Source organism: Pituophis catenifer, unplaced genomic scaffold (genome assembly GCF_029215685.1).
Source record: "Pituophis catenifer annectens isolate HBS135680 unplaced genomic scaffold, rPitCat1.0.hap2 SCAF_12, whole genome shotgun sequence".
NCBI classification, from domain to species: domain Eukaryota; kingdom Metazoa; phylum Chordata; class Lepidosauria; order Squamata; family Colubridae; genus Pituophis; species Pituophis catenifer.
In genome coordinates, this window is record NW_027256892.1 from 10,261,888 (window position 1) to 10,281,293 (window position 19,406).

General features: G+C 40.2%; 1 protein-coding gene across 1 annotated transcript in view; it reads right to left on the minus strand.

The window, feature by feature from the left end:
- Positions 1-18,029, minus strand: part of SLC18A1 (solute carrier family 18 member A1) — a 30,491-nt gene extending 12,462 nt beyond the window's left edge. The window contains exons 1-9 of the mRNA XM_070952360.1: positions 17,888-18,029; positions 16,738-17,086; positions 15,997-16,055; positions 14,407-14,490; positions 13,303-13,395; positions 10,685-10,774; positions 10,387-10,430; positions 9,989-10,049; positions 8,891-8,986 (exon numbers count right to left, since the gene is read on the minus strand). Of these exons, the coding sequence (XP_070808461.1) occupies positions 8,891-8,986; positions 9,989-10,049; positions 10,387-10,430; positions 10,685-10,774; positions 13,303-13,395; positions 14,407-14,490; positions 15,997-16,055; positions 16,738-17,086; positions 17,888-18,029 (1,018 nt within the window). The remainder of the gene's footprint in view (positions 1-8,890; positions 8,987-9,988; positions 10,050-10,386; positions 10,431-10,684; positions 10,775-13,302; positions 13,396-14,406; positions 14,491-15,996; positions 16,056-16,737; positions 17,087-17,887) is intronic.
- Between the last annotated feature and the right edge of the window lie 1,377 nt (positions 18,030-19,406).

The window sequence follows — 19,406 nt, forward strand, 5'->3', positions numbered from 1 at the left end:
ATGCCCGAACCCCCAAAATGCAATGTGAGCACCCCCTGTGCATGCATCCTGGCCCCCATGCATAAACCCCCCCACATGCACCGCGGCCCCCGCACCCCCCATTTTGGCTTCCAGGTTGGTGCAGGAGGCTTTCCAAGCCCAAAATCAGGCACAGGGGGTTTGGGCCTGAAAAGCCTCCTGCACCAACCTGGAAGCTAAAATGGGGGGCATGGGGGCCGGGGTGCATGTGGGGGGGTTATGCATGGGGGCTGGGATGCATGCGCAGGGGGCACTCACATTGCATTTTGGGGGTTCGGGCATGCGCGTGCGTCTTGGGCACTCAGCACCAAAAACGTTAACCATCAGTACCTTAGATGATTAATGTACTGCACAGAATGTTCCTTCTGGTAATGACCAGAGGAACTGCTCAGATTCATACTACTTGGGGATCCACATATTTATTGTTTGCATTTTTTAAAAAAAAAAATCAATGTGGATTCTACCAAAGGCATTCAGGATAAAACAAAGGTGCCATGCACAAGTGAAGCAAAGCAAATATCAAGGGATATAAAAATAAGGAGAATGGATATAGGAAATAAGTAATGGGACAATATTCCAAAACTAGGGGAGCACAGGTCTAGAAAGATTGTGGAGAATTTGTCTTGCATTGATGTGTCTCCAGTCTCAGAGTGGGCACCACTTCACCATCATCATCCCTATATTTGCCATCCTCTTGATAACAACTTCACCCATCTCCCCCTTGCTGTTTTTTCAGAAAGGCATAAAGAAGGTGGCAAGTCATCCTCAAAGACCCTCCGTCTTATCAAGAGTTTCTCCTGGCTGCTTAGTTTTAGCCAGCCTTTAAACTGATTAGCAACCCTCAGTCACTCGGCTAAGCCAAGGTAGCAATTCAATTGTGGCAGAAAGTGTCATTGAGAGCATTAGTCTTCCATAAATTCAATTTCAGTGCCTTTTACAGAACAACACAGTTATTTCATCTCATTATTCCATCTCTGTGGTGGCACATAATTGCTGTATGCTGAATCACCAACTCTCTGCCTCTAAAGAAGCTTTTTCCTTAATCAGTAGGGAACTCTTCAGTAACCATAGGCCCACATTTCACTCTTTCTTTTTCTTTCTCTCTCGACTGTATCAGTTTTCATTAATAAATAAAGAAAGACCTTTTTTAAAAATTTAATATTGCATTACTCATATGCATCGGCACGCATGAGCCTACAGGTGCTGCTGCCAAGATGACACTGAATGATAAGGCAGACAGATATGAGACTAGGAATAAAGCTGAGAGACATACAAATCCATACAAGCATTAGAAAGATCACTGTGGTTTGGGCAAGGCTGCAGCCCAAACAGGAAATTTACAATAGCATTTCTTTTCCAGGTGAGGCTAACAGCCAATCTGCATGAACAGGTCCCATTTTGAGCCTGTTTCATACAGGAAAAAATTTATGGTTCTTCCAACTTACTCAAAACTGATGCATCAAAGATACAATACAGTACCTCTTTGTGTAACTAGTGAACACCCTGAATACTTTGTCGATATCACATTGTATTGAGGCTCTGTCTACTTCCAGGGCTCCTGCTACCATCTCCCCCACGATCTCATCCAGTCTTTCTCCCTTATCTTCTGCCATGTTCTGGAGCCTAAGAAAAAAGGAGGATTTTTCCATCTCGAGAAAGATGATCTCATCTTCAAGCTCCCTGTTAGGCATCACTTGTTTTTTTCCCATCCATCTATCCGTTGTTCACACCTTTCTGTCCTTGTCTCCACCTCCCACATCCTTTCCTCCTGTTAAATTATTGCCTGTTGCAGTTCTCCAAGCCTCTCACCCATCGGCTAGATCGGCTAGACAATGTCAGCTGGCGACTCCTAGGGGTAGAGCCTTCTCTGTGAGTGCCCCCACCCTTTGGAATCAATTTCCCTTGGGGCTCCAGTTGGCCCCTGACCTTCACACCTTCCGCTGTGAATTGAAAACCTGGCTATTTATGTCCCCCGGCCTGAACTGATCGGGTAGTATATTTTAAAAAAATTTAAAAAAAAAATTCTTGATTTTTATGTATATTCGTTGTTTTTAACAGTCGCTTGGTCAACTGTCATTGTGAGCCGCCCTGAGTCCTTGGAGATAGGGCAGCATACAAATTTTATAAAAAAATTTAAAAAAATAAATAAAATAAATAAATTTGCTTAACCTCTTCTCTGACTCCTCCCATCTCACTCTTAACATCCGTTCTCAAGTCTTCAAAATTCCTAAACTTCATTTCCTGATTCTTGGTCATCGAATCCTGGATAGTCTGGAGCATAGCTTGGAAACCCTGTATAGAGGAAGACTTTCCAACCGATGACATATCTTCAGCAGATCTTGTTGAAGTCAATGGAGATGCAGGTGCAGGGAAAGCCAGGGTCTTCTTATTCACTTTAGTAACCGTAGACGTTGTGGACATTTCTGGGTCACGCCAGAATTTCTTCCAAATCAGCATAGGCTATAACCCTAAAAAAACTATTTCCAACACAAGCCAGTTAATTCTCTTTCTCAGTGACTCAGATTTTCTCTTCCCTGCTGTACCAGTTTCAGCCACAAGGTGGAAAAAGAACTCTTCCAGTTGTAGACAACTCCGACAATAATGATCAGAAAGCGAAAGGGAAAAATGTCAAGTCACTATGTATCCCTCAGTCCAGCACGCACCAGGAGCTCTTTAAACAGAGAAATCTCAAGAGAGTCTCAAATAAGAAGCCAAAAGGAAATAACCACGGCTAACTCCAATCACTCCACTGCCACTGTTCCAAAAAAAAAAAACCAGCTGGCTCCACACCACAAAAGTAAAAAATGGCCAGTCTTCGCTCCACTCCAGCCTCTCACTTTCACTTGGCCAATACAGTTCAAAGAGGCTAGTATTGTTCTCTTCTCTTCCACTCACTCAGCACAGCAATCTCAGTCCAATAGTTTACACTGTGACAGATTGGCTTCCCTTTCCAAGAGGATCAGTCACTGCTTCGGAGAGGCGTTCTGCCGCCTCTTCCTACAAAGGCACCCTGGGGGGTTTCTTCAGCGTGTGGAAGATGCTACCTCCACACATGCCTTGGTATCCTCTCTCCTTCGCAAACCTCTCCGCGGTTTGCGATGGCTAAATAAAGCCGCCGTTTGTAGAAAAGGGAAAGCTGGATATAGAGCTTTCACTCTTTCCAGCCATCCATTGCAGTGACGTCACTGGAGGCACAATCTCCCTCGTGAAGTTCATGTGCATTTTAATAAGAAGGCCCTATGCGAGGAATTTTTCTGACGCACGAGAGATCAGACTATTACTTATAGGAGCCACCAAGTGACAATCCTAAAGCAAATTCCGAGATGGGTCAGAGAGCAAAGAAGGAGGTACCAATTCCTCACTTTACATTTGAGGAAGAATGCAATCCCCTACCGTTGGCTCCTACCAGAAGGATTGCTGGTGACTTGGTGAGATAGACGAATCAGAATAAGGAACTTGCAGGACGCGAAAGAGTTTTTTGAACAACAACTTAATGTTGTGACTCCGACCCCCGAGCCCGTCTTATCAGAGGGAGAAGACTCCGAAGGTGAAGGAGAGGAGTTGGCCAGGCCTCCCTCTCCAGGACCCTCCTCTCTGGCAATGCCTCAGGTGTCTCCCGAGGGAGAAGAGATTGGCCAGGAGCCAGGTATCTCCGAACAGTCGGACGTGATGGAGATAAGTCTTGGCTGGATCCACGCCAGCGTCGGAGAGACAAGCGCACGCAGCAGAAAAGGAGGCATGCCAGAGATTAAGCTGAGTCACTGGACCACACCCCACAGGGGATAAAAGGGGGTGTGGTGGCCATTCAGGCTCTGTGACGGACAAAACTAAACAACTAGTGAGTCGCATTGTATCTCTGAAACTACGTTATCTGCCTGCCTTGGATTTAATTCAGACTGGACTTGACAATTCTTTGACTTTGTGTATTTGTTTTGGTTTATCTGACGGAGGAGGAACACCTTCCTCTGTGAGTAAAGTTCTTGGCAAGCAGCTACTGGGTTGCTGCCAATCCTGTTATCGAAGGAATTTATTGTCTGCAAGTTTTATTTAACCCTTGGCTGACTGTTTGTGTGCGTGTGTGAGATGGGGACAGAACACTTAATATGGTGGGTTTGGATATGGAGGAGGAGGTAGAAAGTAGAAGTTTGGAGAAGTCTCAAGAAGAGGATAATATGAGAACTGGTGAAGGTAAAAGCGAGAGAAAAATGGAAAGGAGAACTGAGGAAGAGGAGGAACAGTGACGGCACAAAGAGAGACAAGACAGATGAAAAAAGTCCCAACAGCGGGAAAGTAAGGGCTGACTAGGAGGAAAGGGATGGGAGAAAATGTACGCTTGCTATCAGTAAACATTAATGATTTAAATGCTCCTATTAAAAGAAAAAAGATAATGAATAAATTAAGAAAATGTAAATATGATATTATTTGTCTACAAGAGACGCATATAAAAAAGTCTCAAGATAATTTATTAGAAAATTCTAGATTAGGTAAAAAATTTACCTCATTAGCTGATCAAAAAAAAAAAAAAAGAGGAGTGGTGATTTATGTGCAGCATTATTTGGTGGCCAAGGAAGTATTCGCAGATCAGGAAGGTATTAATGGTGGAATTGGAGATTGGTCAGCGGAAGTGTCTTATTAGTTTGTATTTATGCCCCCAACTGTAACCAACGGACCTTTTATGAAAATTTATATAACAAATTCGCAGAAATGGAATATCAATATATTTGCCTGCTGGGTGCTATAATGCTGTTATAGATAAGGCCAAAGATTATGTCCTGGGGAAAAGGAAAGGAGGAGGGAGAGATGTGAAGAGGGTACTACCAAGGATATGTGAGAATATAAGAGAGGAATTTTGTATATATGATGTCTGGAGGTTACAGAACCCTGGAAGGAAACAATATACCTACTTCTCCCCCAGGCATCATTCATGGTCATGTATTGATATGATTTGGATGTCTCCTGACTTGAATGAGATAACCTCAGAGGTAGAAATTGGTGCTAATGAATGAGCCGACCATAACCCTTTAATGTTGACTTGGAAAATATTGAGCCAAAAAAGGAATAGATGGAGAATGAATGTAGGGATTTTGAAAGAGGAAGAATTTATAAATACAGTATGTTCAAGAAAGAGATGCGGCTTTTTTAAAATGAAAATAAAAAAGAAAACACCTCAATATATAATACTTGGGATACAGCCAAAGCAGTGATGAGGGGACTGGCGATTAAATATTTGGCGGGCAAATGTAAGACTCAAAGAAAGCAGAGGGAAGCCTTCCTGAGCAGTTTACAAAAAGCTGAAAAGGCAATGCAAAGGGGTCAGGAAACTGGAAATTGGATAGAAGAGAGGAATTTTTGGCAACATCAAATTAGGCTGTTGGATCAGGAAGAATTAGCCAATAAAATAAAATGGGCAAAGCAAAATCATTTGGAGAATGCCAATAAGCCAGGGAAGTGGTTAGCCTATCGCCTAAGAAAGGAGAGAGAAAATCGAAGAATAGAAGGGTTAAAAGATAAGGGTGGAAGGTTGCATGTTAACATGGAAGGTAAGAGAAGGGTGGTGCAAGAATTTTTTACTTAGCTGTATAAAAGGGGTGAAGAAGGGGAGCAAGATATTTGGACATATTTAGAGAGGACAGACTTGCCCAAAATTACTGGGACAATGAAACAATTGCTTAACGCAGAAATTACTGAGGGTGAGGTAGAATTGATGGATGGATTACCTGTAGAATTATACAAGATGAGTTTTGAGGTGCTGGGTAAGCACATGGTGGAACTATTTAATGAGGTGATGAAAGATTCCCAAATACCGGCATCTTGGTCAGAGGCCTATATATCTATTCTACTGAAGGAAGGCATTGATTTGACACTTATTAAAAATTACAGACCAATTTCATTGCTTAATTTGGACTATTAAATATTTACGGCACTTCTGGCCGCGAGACTTGGACGTTTCCTTAACCAATTTATACACCCAGATCAGAATGGATTCCTGCCCAACCGACAGCTACATGATAATATGAGAATGGTGATGAATATTTTAGAGTATTATGAAAATTGTCCGGACAAATAGTTATCCTTGATTTTTGTTGACGCCCAAAAGGCATTTAGAGTGAGCTGGGACTTTATGATTTCTCCGATGAAATACATGGATTTCGATGAGAGGTTCATGGGAGAAGTGCAAGCAATCTAACGTGAACAGCTAGCAAAAATATTAATCAATGGGGAGGAAACAGAGAAGATTTGGATTGGTAGGGGTACACGGCAGGGTTGTCGACTCTCTCTGCTATTATTTGTGCTAACACTAGAACCATTGCTTAGGGAGGTTAGGAGAAACACGGAAGTAAGAGGAATGAGGGTTAGGCACCAGGAGGTGAAAGCTCAAGCATATGCGGATGATCTAGTTTTCATCCTGGAGGATCCATCAGAATCAGGACTGAAGCTATTACAGATACTTAGGGATTTTGGGAGAGTAGCAGGATTACTAATTAACGAGGAAAAAATGAAAATATTAGTTAAAAACATGATGCAGAAGCAGAGAAGTCAGTTGGAGGGACTCCTGGGGATGCAGATAACTAATAGAATAAAATATTTGGGAATTTGGCTGACAGCAAGGTGTTCATCGGTAAAGGAAGATAATTATGTTCCCCTTTATAACCAGACAGTTAGAGATTTGGAGAGGTGGAAAAATTTACAGCTATCACTTATGGGAAGGATTGCTGCCGTCAAAATGTACGCTCTCCCCAAATGGTTGTTTTTGTTCCAAACTGCCCCGGTAAGTTTGGATAGGGAATTCTTCAACACCTTGAACAGAGTTATTTCTAAATTTATTTGGCAAAGTAAAAAATCAAGGATTAAGCTCAGGATGATGCAGGAACCTAAAATTAGAGGGGGATTTGGACTCCCAAATTGGGAGCTTTACCATCAAGCAGCCCTTCTGATATGGGTGAAGGACTGGACTGCCCTGAAAAGGAGGCGGCTATTGGCGGCAGAAGGTTACGGCCTTCAACACGGCACCACTTTTTATGGCCAGGACAGTCAGCCCAACCGAGGTATTTTCGGAATCATTATTTATGTAAGATCCTAGGGGATACCTGGAAAAGACTTAGGAGAAAGTTGTATCTGAAGATACCATGTTGGATCTCGATTCAGGAGGCCCTGGTATACCTGACATTATATAAAGGAGAGAAGGTCTTGACCTATGAAGATATTTTGGATACTCGGGACAGGCTGAAGACACGGGAACAACTGAGGTTGGAGGGGTGTAACATAGACTGGTGGGCCTACACCCAAATACACTCAAGGTGGAAGAAAGATCAGGAGAGTGTAGGGATATATCATGGAAAACAGGAATTGGATAAAATCTTATTAGGTAATGACAAGAAAGTCTTATTGAAATGCTATTCTTACCTATTATCATTGAAAGCGGGGGAGGAAGTCATTAAAGACTCCATGATTGCTTTGGGGCGAAATATGGGTTATTCATTGGATCTTCAAAAATGGGAGGAGATTTGGCTTAAAAATTTAAAATTAACTATGGCATCCTCTTATAAAGAGAATATTTATAAGATGGTTTATCGATGGCACATATCTCCAGCAAAATTAGCTAAAATGTTCCCCGGGACATCCTCACAGTGCTGGAAATGTGGGCATAGCAATGGAACTTACTTCCACCAATGGTGGACATGCCCGCTGGCAGCTAAATATTGGATGAAAATACAATGATGGTTGCTTGAAATCACATACTGTAGAGTGGAACTGAAACCGGAAATCTTTTTGTTGGGGGTTAGACCCGCAAATATTGGATTGACTAAATGGTATTTGATGCTGCACATAATTATTGCAGGGAGACTGGAATTCGCACAAGAATGGAAGAATGAGGACTTACCAACGGACTCAAAAATAATTTATAAAATCATGGAATGTGATAGGCTTACAAAACTGATCAAGGGTAAAAGAGACTCAGACTTTTATGGTAGTTGGAATATGTGGTATGATTGGACCCAGAAACGATGGGAGAGAGACAAAGGATAATGTTGGATTATAATTATAGATGATGATATATTTATAGTAATCAATAAGTATTGAAAATGTAAATTTGTATACAAGAATCTGTAAATATTTTCTATTTTTACTCTCTGATTATTGGTGTATATATATATATGGATATTTTGGCGATGTTACACCATGATAGAAAAATTATTATACATTTGTTTTTGATTTTTTTTTGAACTATAACAAAATGCTCTAATAATTTTTTTTTTTTAAAAAGATACAATACAATAACTGTCCCAGACTTCCTTTACAATTTCTACTGAATACTTTTCATTGGACAGAAGAGAAAATTATCTTTTTTACAAGCAGTATTTTCATTTCAATTAAATATTTTAATTTCAATAATAAACACAATTAAAACAAATCTATTTACTCCTGACCCATATGTTATTTTTGAAGTATGGTTTCTAGCTTGCCATTCAAAGACCAAGTCCATCCCAAGAAACACAAATGGTTTTGAAGTCCTCCTGAATTGATTTTAAATATATACAATTTGCATCTTAGTGTAAAATTTAAAGACTAAATTAATCTAAACATACACTGCTCAAAAAAATAAAGGGAACACAAGCAGAAGACATCCGAGATCTGAATGAATGAAATAGCCTTATTAAATACTTTATTCGTTACATACAGTAGTTTTGTGTTCCCTTTAGTTGTTTGAGCAGTGTATAAACTACTGTATGTAAAGAACAAAGTATTTAATAAGGCTATTTCATTCATTCAGATCTCGGATGTCTTCTGCTTGTGTTCCCTTTATTTTTTTGAGCAGTATATTTTATTACCATCCAATTCCTATGACAATTATTTCTTTTAAAAAACTTACCAAGTTGCCATTCTGGGGAGCACATAGTTTGTATCATCCAAATGGGCAAAGTAGCCTCTAAAATAGCAACTCCCATGTTTCCAAAGCAAATTGAACCTGGAAGAAGAGAAAAGATGCAGACCCTTTATAAGTTTTCTATCAATTAGCAGAGCATCAGCCAGACTCCCAACTCAATTAAGTGTTCAGTTGAGAGCATCACATTTGAAGAAAGACATAGGGAAAGTAGATGGAAAGAAAGGCCCTCTTGGCATGATTGGGAGATTGGAAGCCAACAATGAGGGATGGAGGGAACTGATATGTTCTTGGACTTGCAAAACCTCAAGTGAGCATGGACATGAGAGCCCTTATTCAGTAACTAAAGGCTCTCCCAGAGAAAAAGACCAAGAAATGCAGCCTTTGCTCTAACCCAAGAGGGCAAATGCAAAATATGAAATAACACCTTTCAGACAGAGAGAATTTTAGGAAAACTTCCTAAAAACTTTCCTATAATTCTTCTATTAGTTTGACAATGGAACCTTCTACACAGGCTGAGCTCACATTTATTTGATGTGTTGAATGAGAAGTTGGACAGCAATTAATTTGGAAAGCCGCACTGCATGCAATGACTTAATACTGTCAGATGCAAAGAATCAGGACCATATGTTAAGTTGCAGTGAAGAAGATTTATTGGACAAGCCTATACACAAGAATCTAGTCAACTAATGTTCAGCACTAAATTGATACTAGAGAATTCAAGAAGTGTTGGTCTATTTGTGCAAAGAAAACAACTCTAGGCTGATGACCCATTTAACTCTGCCCCTGGCTCTGCCTGCTCTTCTCCTACAAATACCCCCTTTAGACTCTCTGATTCTACATTTGCTACATAGGACAGTAGAAAGAGTAGGGTGCATTTTGCTTGGAGAGATGTAAAACCATCCCCAACTATACAGCAGACAACCATGCTTTATTCTTCCAGCAGGCAGGACCAGAAACAATAAGCAATGCTGATGATCAGAAGAATCTTTTCTAAACCCACCTCAGTTCCACGGAAGCTAAGTTGAGATGGTGGTTATTGTATCCTCAAGACCAAATGCCCATAACAGAGGCACTAAAACTTACCTGCTGCAATCAAAATATAGGGATCCCACAACAAGGTCATCAAGGAGGTTCCTTTGATACTCTAGAAAACATACAGGGAAGACAGATATGCTTCAGAGGAAGATGTTAATTAGAGTTGTTTTGTTTTGTTTTGTGTTTTGTTTTGTTTTGTTGCAAAAAGCCTGCTTTTCTAGCAGCTTTCAGAGTTCCTGTATTTTTGCTCTTGAGTAAAATGCTTGTTTTGCTCTTGATTTTATAACTCCTAATCTGATATTTTACACTGCAGCTTTTAAACAGTCATTTTATTTTGCATTAAAAAGTAAAAGTAAATAGATGTGTAGAGACTTTGCATCAACAAGTAGGGTAAAATATTTTAGTACATATATAAAAGGAAACATGAATGGGTATTTTTGTCCTACCTCGGGTGAAATCTTTGTTGGATGCAGGATACAAAGCTGCAAAGCTTAAACAAAAATATAATTATTTCATGCTTAGAAATATCTTTCCACCTTTCCTACTAATTATGTTCAACCTTATTTCTATTCAGTAGCTCAGTTCTCCCTTGAGCCTGCCATCTTCTTAGGATGTTTTCTGAGAAGTAAGCCCCACTATGGTCAGTGGGATTTACTTCACAGAAAAATTGGCGTCTGGAGCTGTCTTTTCCAACTCAATGATTCAAGGTGGGCCCTGACCTGACTACTTCAAAGGATGACTTACCTCCATCTAAGAGAGCCAAGACTGCCAGGATCAGAAAAGGAGATGATTTCCCAACAAACTCATACATCACACTTCCAAATGGAGCTCCCACTGCAAAGAAAACACATCAGTGGTGCTAATATGAAAAGGGACACACATCAAAAAAACAAGTATGAATATAGACTATGTTGCATTTGGGGTTGGTTGCTTAACAAACTGTTCTTTTCCTGATTCATTTCTGTTTTTTAGACCAAACAGTCCAACCACTTTACTATTTCCAATAGTATCAAACAATAAAAACACGCTTTCTTAACAGGATGTGATTGAACTTGACCATAAAACTCATCAATTTCCTTGTCTTCTGCATCAGTGGATAACCTAGACAAGGGTTGTCCATGAGGTCTACCTGATAATATTTGGCCATTGATTATACATTATGGCCAAGAACTGTCTTTACTATATCTTTTCTGACTATCAAAGCTACAATATTCCTTCTTCGTTGTCACTGTTGTCGTGCTATGTAATAAACAGTGTGATCTTCTGACTAAATGTTTCCAGTTCCAACCTATTGCAGTTCATATCATTTCACACACCTGTCAGTGTGTTGCCAATTCATTTCATATTTGATTGTGTTGAACTTCCCCATGTTCATGCTTCTAATATTTCATGTTTCCATTGCAATTCTGATTTTGCAGGTTTGGATTTTCTCTTCCTGCATATCAACATAGCTTTACCAGAGTCGCCTTATCAGTGAGATGGGCAGCATATAAATTTAATAAACAAATAGATAAAAATATTACCAACAATATGCATTATAAGCACCACTAATACTTCAAAAGTTAGGGGTAGGGGGCACCGTGTTGCGGTGGTTCTCCTCCTTTCTCTCTGATCGGTCACAGTCTGTGTTGACAGGGGGGCAGAGGTCGACCCCGAGGCCCCTTGTATGTGGGGTGCCACAGGGGTCGGTTCTCTCACCCCTTCTGTTCAACATTTATGTGAAGCCGCTGGGTGAGATCATCCGTGGTTTTGGGGTGAAGTATCATCAGTATGCTGATGATACTCAGCTATACATCTCCACCCCAGACCACCCCAATGATGCCCTTAAAGTGATGTCCCAGTGCCTGGAGGCTGTACGGATCTGGATAGGGAGGAACAGACTCAGGCTCAACCCATCCAAGACCGAGTGGCTGTGGTTTCCGACGTCCCGATATAGTCAGTTGGTGCCATCACTGACTATTGGGGATGAGTCATTGCCCCCCACGGAGAGGGTTCGCAACTTAGGCGTCCTCTTGGACTCACGGGTGTCTTTAGAAGAACACTTGACGGCTGTGGCCAGGAGGTCTTTTTATCAGGTTCGCCTGATTTGCCAGTTGCGTCCCTTTCTGGATCGGGACTCGTTAAATACGGTCACTCATGCCCTCGTCACTTCACACCTGGAATACTGTAATGCTCTCTACATGGGGTTCCCCTTGAGAAGCACCCGGAGGCTCCAGCTGGTCCAGAATGCGGCCGCGTGGGTAGTTATGGGAGCAGCATGGCGCTCCCATGTGGCTCCCCTCCTGCGCGAGCTGCACTGGCTCCCTGTGGTCTTCCGGGTGTGCTTCAAGGTCTTAGTTACCACCTTTAGAGCGCTCCATGGCTTAGGACCGGGATACTTATGAGACCGCCTTCTGCCACCAATAGTCTCTCACCGCCCAGTACGCTCCCATAGAGAGGGGCTTCTCAGGGTGCCGTCAGCCAAACAGTGTCGACTGGCGGCCCCCAGGGGGAGAGCCTTTTCTGTGAGGGCACCCACCATCTGGAACGAGCTCCCCCCAGAGATACAGAAGATTCCGGATCTGCGCACTTTCCGCAGTGCCCTCAAAACATTCCTGTTTCAGCAGGCCAGCCTGGCCTAACTTTCCCTTTATATTGCTTTTGATTTTATTTTAAACTGGGATGTCTTGAATTATCTAGGACCAGAGTGTTTAGTATATTTTAATTGGTTTTTTTATTAACGTTTGTATTACATGTATTTTTATCGTTCGCTGTTCACCGCCCTGAGTCCCTCAGGAATAGGGCGGTATATAAATTTAATAAATAAAATAAATAATAAAAGAACTTCAGCTTCTCCCCAGTAGCATGTTGAGCATCATCTAATATATGACACTATATTGTCCAGCCATTTAGTTTTCTTGGTCAGATACAGGAGTGGTTTATCATTGCCTTCTCCCAGCAGGTTGAAAATGATATCTTTACTATTATCACTAAAGTGACCTTCCAGTATTTTCCTATATCCTTGCCACCCAATATGGATCCCCACTTGTGTTTGGGAGGGAGGGACTAGAGTGAGCTTCATGCCTTGGGTGACCTTATTAGAAGTATCTACTCTTGAGTATCTACACTCCAATGTTCTTCACTTATTCTCTTCCAGGAATGCTAACCAATAATCCATAGTAAATTGTGCTTACATGCAAAGACCCATTTGGATATAAGCAGATCTATCTTTTTCCAGCTTAACTGTTGGGAAATGAACTAAAGACAAAGACAATTGAATAATGAACAGAGTCTTAAAAGGAAGCAGCTGGGGAGATGCACGAAAGTAAGCTCTGCATGAGTTCCTACGTGCCCTAAACAGTATTAAATGTACATTTACTCACCCAGCACTCCCAAAGCCAGACCTCCCAATGCTATTCCCATTGCATTTCCCCTCTCACAGTCATCAGGGTACACACTTGCAAGCATCCCCAGACCTGCAGGCAGAGACAGAGTGGAGCCAATCAGTTTTGAATTGCTGAAAATAAGCAACAGGCATGGGTTAGTGTTAGCATTATTGCACTGTACAGAAGTGAAAGACTGAGACTACCTTCATGGTCTATGGAATTCTTCTTTTCCCCTGGTTTTTACCACCAGCTGTTGTGGAAGCTGTAATTTCATCTGTGATAAGGGAGAAAGTATGCTTCCCCAATATTCCACCCCAAAGCTCCTCCAATATTGAAGATTTTCTTTTTAAAAATTTCTTTTATCACCACAAACCTTTCAACTCAATAAACAGATTTTCCCTTTATAATTTCAGCATCAGTCTCTTTACTCCAAAAAGTAAAGTAGAACTGATATAGAAATTATACGTTGCAAGAGGTATATCCTTCTTGGTCCCTTGTTTGAGAACAAGGAATGAGATCTTTGGTCATCCAGCTAAGCGATGTGAATAGGAACAATCAAAGATTCCAGGTGGGCAACTTTCCTGTCCATCACTGGAGATACCAAATGTAAACAAGAACTTTCACTTTCAAGATGTAATATTCTCCCAACCTATCAGAGTGGGAAGGCAAGGAATGTTGCAGGTCCCATCTATTAAAGAAGTAGACCTAATAGAGCCTAGAAAAGGGGCCTTCTCTGTAGTGGCTTCTTCCCTTTGGAACATCATTCCCCTTAAATAAGGTTGACTCTCCTCCTTGCTACTTTTTTGGAAGCCCTGAAGACATGATTTTGTCAGTCAGTCTGGAGACTTCAGGTTCATTTGGAGCTGATTGTGTGGTTTGTATGATCATGTTTATCACCACTGCAATGAGTGTGTGTGTGTGGGGGGGGGGGGTTGTATTGTTGATTTTTAATATAATATGCTGGCCAGAGTCACCAAGTGTGAGTTGGGCAGCCATATAAATCTATTTAATTAATAAATAGGTGCCTCCTGGCACTCCAGGATATTGTCCCAGCTGTGCAAGATCTATAGCATTGCCAATAATACCTGCCAGCATGTTTACCTGCAACAGATGAGCAGGAAGAACCAAAGCCTTGCAGTGCTCGAGCGATGAACATCAAGGTGTAACTCCTTGAAAAAGCAAACACTAAAGGAAGAAAAAGGCACAGAATCAGATTACTGGAATTATGGATGCTTTCAAAAAAGGATTTTTGGAGAGAACTTGATTGCCTCATTGCTAAATAGCAGTAGTACTTAGACTTATATACTACTTCATGGTGCTTTACAGAGCCCTTGGTTGTTTACAGAGTCAGCATATTTCCCCCAACAATTTGGGTCCTCATTTTACCAACCTCGGAAGGATGGAAGGCTGAGTCAATCTTGAGCCGATCAGGATTGAACTCCTGGCACTGAATGGATGATTGCAGTTTATGAATTGGTCTGATTTGCCAAAGCAATTCATGAACCTCAATACCTTTATGTGCCAAAACCTGCATTTTTCAGATTTTTTTTTTCAATGTTCAGAACAAAAAAGTTAAATGAAAGGAATTAAGAATAAAAATGTATTACATTAGGAGAAGATTACTTACAAAAAGTGTTATATAGGAGGAAAATTACATACAGCAATGCAGATCAGAAGAAATGCATATGCTGGAATTTTCATATAGAGTTTTTAAAAATAAATTGATGGCAGCCTAAGCCAACATTGATTTTATTTTGGGAAATGAGGAATAAAACAGAAACTGCTAGTTATCCATTCAATAGACTAATTGAGTAATAACAGTCATTTGTAAAATAACAAGAACAACCAATTTACATTTAAAGACAAAGTACATTGAAATTCTGGTTACATATTATTTTATTGAATTATATTGGACAAATATCAAGATGAAGCCAACTGAGCTGTTCTAATATTTTAGTCTCTCAGCATCTGTAGTCAGTATAACTTAAGGCAAAGATATTATGGGTTTTGAAACCAAAATATTTGCAGGACGCTAGATTGCCTGCCCCAGAACCAAAACTATTCAATATTATTCCACAAACATAGAATCGGGGGACTGGAAGGGATTTCAAAGGTCTTCTAATCCAACCCTCTGCACAGGAAGACCTTATACCATTATACCATCCCACTCTAGTGATTGTCCAGTCTATTCTTAAAAACTTCTAGCAATGGAGTCTCTGCAACTCCAGGAGGCAAACTGTTCCACTGATTAATTGTACTCACTGTCAAAAAATTTCTCCTTACTTCTAGATTGAATCTGTCCTTAACAAGCTCCCACCCATTACTTCTTGTCCTGGCCTTGGTGCTTTGGAGAATAATTCAATCCCCTTTTCTCTGTGACAGCCCCTCAAACAATAGAAGACAGCTACCATGCCCCACCTCCAATCCGTCTCGTAGGCTAGACCTACTTAGCTCCCTCAACTGTTCATCATACAATTTAGCCTCTAGACCCTTCATCATCTTTGTTATTCTTCTCTGTACACTTTCTAAACTTAAAGAATAGGTTTCTGTATTATCCACATCTCTATTCTGTAAACATAGTTGAATGGTACTGTAAACAGGGTCTGTTGTATTCTACTCCCATGGGTTCAAATCCAGCAACATCAGAGGAGATACATGTTGTGTACATGTTGTGTAGGTGTTCATACTTACATAGTGTAGAGACGAACATAATAATAAATCCAAGAAACATGGGGATATGGTATCCTATCCTACAGGGACCAAAAAATGGTTTTGAGTTCACTGTACAACACAAGCTACTTCATAACATTTCTTGAATGACTGGGAGGAAGAAGGAAACAAGATTTTCTATGTGTCTGAGCACTCATCATAGTAGGGGACACAATTTTCATTTCCTGAAAGGTTGATCTAATATCAGATCAAATCAGGTATTGGAGATGCTTTAAAACAGCAGGTTGCAGTTGCCTGCTTTAGTTGCCATTACGCATGTCTTCTGTTGTGAATCATCATAGAGGCCCTATTGCAAATATGGCAACAGTATCAGGCTTAAGAAGTAAGAGGAATAGGAAGAAAAGCTGCAAGATAATGGTCAGATAGAAGAAATATGGGTCCAGGGCAGAAATATAGTTTGAAAAAGCATCTCAGACAGGACCCTCCCCAGTTTTTGCAAAATTAACAAGAAGTCCTGCCTTGGGCATGAAGCCAATTCTTTCTTGGCAAGACTTCAGAAGTAACTTGCCATTGTTTCCTTCCTAAGGCCAAGAATGAGTGACTGGCCTAAGGCAAGACTAGAAGTCAGAGTCTCCTGTTTGCTAGCCTGATGCTTAACCACTAGCCGAAACTAGCTCCTACTGAATATTTAGAAAGTTTACAAATTGAGTGTGTTGCAGTACAGAAAGTCTTTCTGATTTGTTTGTTTAAAAACTGACCTACCTGTTGGTCAAGGGTCCCACAAAGGGATTTGCTATGAGTTGCATCAAAGCTTTTGAGGCAAAGATCAGCCCAACACGAACATTTTCATTTGAAAGAGAGTCCATTCCAGCTGTACAACTATGGTTGAAAGCATCCATGGGGAAAGGGGAGGCAATTGTTCCTTCTTGGCTCCCACTGACACTGACTAGAGTATCACGGCTTGAGACTGTTGTGATGTTGTCATAGTCCAACAAGCCCGAAGTAGAGGGATCAGCTGAGAAAGGCACAGGAATCCTGGGAAATGTGGCCTGAATTGCAGAGTGGCTGATATTTTTGTGTGCGGCATATAGAAATGAAGGGATGATTGGCACTGAAAAAAAAAGAACAGCTAGACAATATTTCTCCTGCAAAAAAAAAAAAGTTTGCCTTTTTGTTTTTATCTTAAATGTATTTGCTTTCTGCCTTCTACCAACTGCTTTTTTATCTATGCACACAAACACATACATAGAGATGCCCAACCTTGGCAATTTTAAGACTTGTGCATGGTTGGCTGGGGAATTTTGGAAGTTGGTCCACAAGTCTTAAAATTGCCAAGGTTGGACACCCCTGACATACACACTAACTATATTGCAGGGCTATCTGATTAGGTTTGGGATGATGGCAGTCAAATACAAACTTGGGGTATAAACTTGTATAAACTTTGGGATAAACTTGAAATTTTTAGGTACTAAAATGCACCCCCCCAAATAGGGTTTGGCTTATTTACAGATGGACGTATCCACAGTTACATATAATGGCACTTTTTTAAAAGTACAGCATTCATATTTTCCATATGCATATACACCCATCCACAGATAAGCAAACCCTTGAATTTTTAACCAATATACTGTACCATGAAAAATAGGGTGTGGCATATCCACTTATCCACAAGTATATATTGTAACTAATAAGGTTATCTGCTTGTACATGAATATATACAGCAACTAATATCATTCCAACTGGCAGCCAATATTATTTTATTCAGAATGCCCTTGAACAATCTATGAGGAATTCTGGGTAAATTGAATGGATACTATTAAGAAGCGGCTGCTGAAATAAGCTGCTGTGTGAGGGAAAGCAATATAAAAGGCTCCACATTTAAGAAGAATGAGCAAACCAAAACACTACATACCCACAACTGTGAAAAGCATATTGTCTACTAGCAGAGCCACAAACACAACCAGTAAAACCAAGTTCCGGGATTCTCTTCCCTCTTTTAACAAGAGCCACAGGGAGCATTCAGTTGCTAGCTTAGGAAAGAGTTGAATCTTCATTTCCGAATTTCTTTTCACTGCTCCTTAGAATTTAAATTTTTGTGTATCCTGTAAGGGAAAGATTTTAACAAAATGTCCACCCAAATTCCAGCATCAATAATATATCTAAAAGGACAGTTCCAAAATTGACTTAAGGACAACCTTAAGGCACAAAACAGCAGGCAAAACTTTCCAGAAATGTTTATCAAGGATGTAAAAATCTTGCATTTTATTTCATGCCAGTGAGTTGAATAAATAAAGATATTGACCTAATAGGAATATTGATTCCCACACCTTTCACAGATATGCGGACTGCTCTCTCATTCAGCTTTCCAAAAGAAAGAATGAAAAAATAACAACAGAAAATTATGGTAGCCAGTCAACTGCTGCTCTCATTACCTCTGATCCAAATTATTGTGAAACATCCATATAAAAGTCCAAAATGATTCCTGAAAGAATCTTCTGAAAAGAGCATATTAGAAAACAAAAAAGGGAAAATAAATATACAGACCTGAATGACTGTTAAAGTATCATTTTAAATTAGTTTACTTATTCTGGATCCTGAACGAGCATGGAGCATCACCAAAATATGAATGTTTTTTTTTAAAAAAAAATTAACTAACAATAAGAAGGTTGGATTTCAGCTTCTGCCTTCTTCAGTTGTTCTGGTGTGAATCAGACAGCATTATAACCAAGTACATTCTTACAAACGTACACAAACACATATATTATTGTTTTTTTTAATCTTTGATGCAGTATGAATTGAAAACTATTCAGCATGAGCAGTTAGCAGAGACTTATTCTTTTAGGTTTGATCAATCCTGACAAGCTTATTTAAAAAAAGTTACAAGTGGCAATCACTGGTCTTCTCCATCACCACAGTTTACAAAACATTAAATCACAAAAGAATCTCTATAGGTAAAACTTGAAAGTTTGCATACTAGTTGTGCCAAATTAATTCAACTTCCTGTATTGTCCTAACATACCCTTTCTTTAAAGAAAGGCTCTAGTAAACCACAGGGGTAACTAGAGTTGTATAACCTAAAAGCATTGTCTTTTAATAAGATTTGTGTTTTAGAAGTTTCATAATATTACTCATAGGAAGGATATTGGAAATTAGTACAACTCATTGGATTTGAGTTTATGCAAGTGTCAAATTACACTTTTAACCTTCCAGCCTTCCTTCCTTCCTTCCTTCCTTCCTTCCTTCCTTCCTTCCTTCCTTCCTTCCTTCCTTCCTTCCATTAGGCTTCTAGTGGTCTCATTAGTTTCCACTCTGTCATACCTCCCAATATTGAGAAATGGAGATTCCTTACCATTCTTGAATATATTACTGTTTGTCTTCCTGGTGCTTTCTCACAGTGCTCCGAAAATGCTTCGCCAAGTGAATTTAATATT